Consider the following 1561-nt stretch of genomic DNA (forward strand, 5'->3'; position numbering starts at 1 on the left):
AGTGGACCAGTTGCCCTTCCACCATTCGATATGAAAGAACCCGAATCTAAACCAGGCGTCATTGGATCAGTTGCCCCTCCACCATTCGATATGAAAGAATCCGAATCTAAACCAGACGTCATTGGACCAGTTGCCCTTCCACCATTCGATATGAAAGAACCCGAATCTAAGCCAGGCGTCATTGGATCAGTTGCCCTTCCACCAGTCCATATGAAAGAACCCGAATCTAAAACAGGCGTCACTGGACCAGTTGCCCTTCCACCAGTCCATATGAAAGAACCCGAATCTAAACCAGGCGTCACTGGACCAGTTGCCCTTCCACCAGTCGATATGAAAGAACCTGAATCTAAACCAGGCGTCACTGGACCAGTTGCCCTTCCACCAGTCGATGTGAAAGAACCAGAATCGAAACCAGACGTCACTGGACCAGTTGCCCTTCCACCAGTCGATATGAAAGAACCCGAATCTAAACCAGACGTCACTGGACCAGTTGATCTTCCACCAGTCTAAGAATCCATTTAGAGGTATACAAATTTTCTTGAGATGAAAATTATTTGTTTAAATGAAGAATATTCAGCTTGTTCCAATAAAGAAAGAAGAGGTATGATTACTTTATAAATTTGAATGCTCACTTTAGTAACAACAGAGTGAAGCTCTAATACTGTGCCGGTTTGGAGCTGTCGATGGTAGGAAATAAAATTGATTGAGCTCCACTTCACTTTTATTTGGTCACGCCTGAGCGACCGCCGCACACCCGACGCAGCTCCTTTGACTCCTAATTGCGGCGCGGCGTCAATTCTCGGAAGCACTATATCAGGGGGGCCTATATCAGAGTTTCACAGTAGATAATTTAGTAAATTTTGCGTCGCTCTCTTTGAAATTTGTCGAAAATAGTCCCACCAGTCGGAAGACCACCATTCGGAGGTCCGGCTTTCAATATGAGAATTTTTTGGAATAAGAATTAGGGATCGTCCACAAATTACGTAAGACGTTTTTCTTTTGTTTATATCGTTGTGTCCTTCTCAACTTCACAGCAATTTTATGCTCGTCTTTATTCAAACAAAAAAAAACGTCTTACGTAATTTGTGGACGATCCCTTACCTGTTTAAATACAGATTGCTTAACTTCGTTGATTTCTTAATTTTTCAATTAATTGAATTTTGAAAACAGTTCCACTTTTAAGCTGTGGGCTCCATTAGTGTCGTAATGCAAAGAAAGTTAAATTTTGGTCTGATACCTGATAATGTTACGTAGATCCATTTGTATTATCTTTGTAGAAAATTAATCCTTTTGATTATGAAGCCTCTTGGCTGTAAAGTTTATTAAAATATTCGTATTTGTATTTGTGAAATAGTTTTAAACAGCCCTTTTTCTTAAATAACAGTCATATAATAATCAACCCTCAGTTGCTAAAAGTTTGAAATTCTCCTTTCCACCTAGAACGGGTCCAGTAGACCCGTGCAAACTTCAAAGTGAAATATCTCCGTTTTAAACAGACTTAGATCCATTTTTTTAATTGTAGCTCAGACTCTCGAAAAAACGAACATTGCAAAAACAAATA

General features: G+C 39.9%; 2 protein-coding genes across 2 annotated transcripts in view; both read left to right on the forward strand.

The window, feature by feature from the left end:
• Positions 1 to 34, forward strand: part of LOC117181092 (repetitive proline-rich cell wall protein-like) — a 977-nt gene extending 943 nt beyond the window's left edge. The window contains exon 3 of the mRNA XM_033373661.1: positions 3 to 34. Coding sequence (XP_033229552.1) covers positions 3 to 34 — 32 coding nt within the window. The remainder of the gene's footprint in view (positions 1 to 2) is intronic.
• LOC117181093 (repetitive proline-rich cell wall protein 2-like) lies at positions 31 to 510 on the forward strand. The gene has a single exon (XM_033373662.1). The coding sequence runs from the start codon at positions 31 to 33 to the stop codon at positions 508 to 510; it is 480 nt and encodes a 159-aa protein (XP_033229553.1).
• The last annotated feature ends 1051 nt before the right edge of the window (positions 511 to 1561 follow it).

Source organism: Belonocnema kinseyi, chromosome 10 (genome assembly GCF_010883055.1).
Source record: "Belonocnema kinseyi isolate 2016_QV_RU_SX_M_011 chromosome 10, B_treatae_v1, whole genome shotgun sequence".
NCBI classification, from domain to species: Eukaryota; Metazoa; Arthropoda; class Insecta; order Hymenoptera; family Cynipidae; genus Belonocnema; species Belonocnema kinseyi.

Coding starts and splice junctions, on each gene's coding strand:
- LOC117181093 (XM_033373662.1), top strand. CDS start 31: ATGAAAGAACCCGAATCTAAACCAGGCGTCATTGGATCAGTTGCCCCT.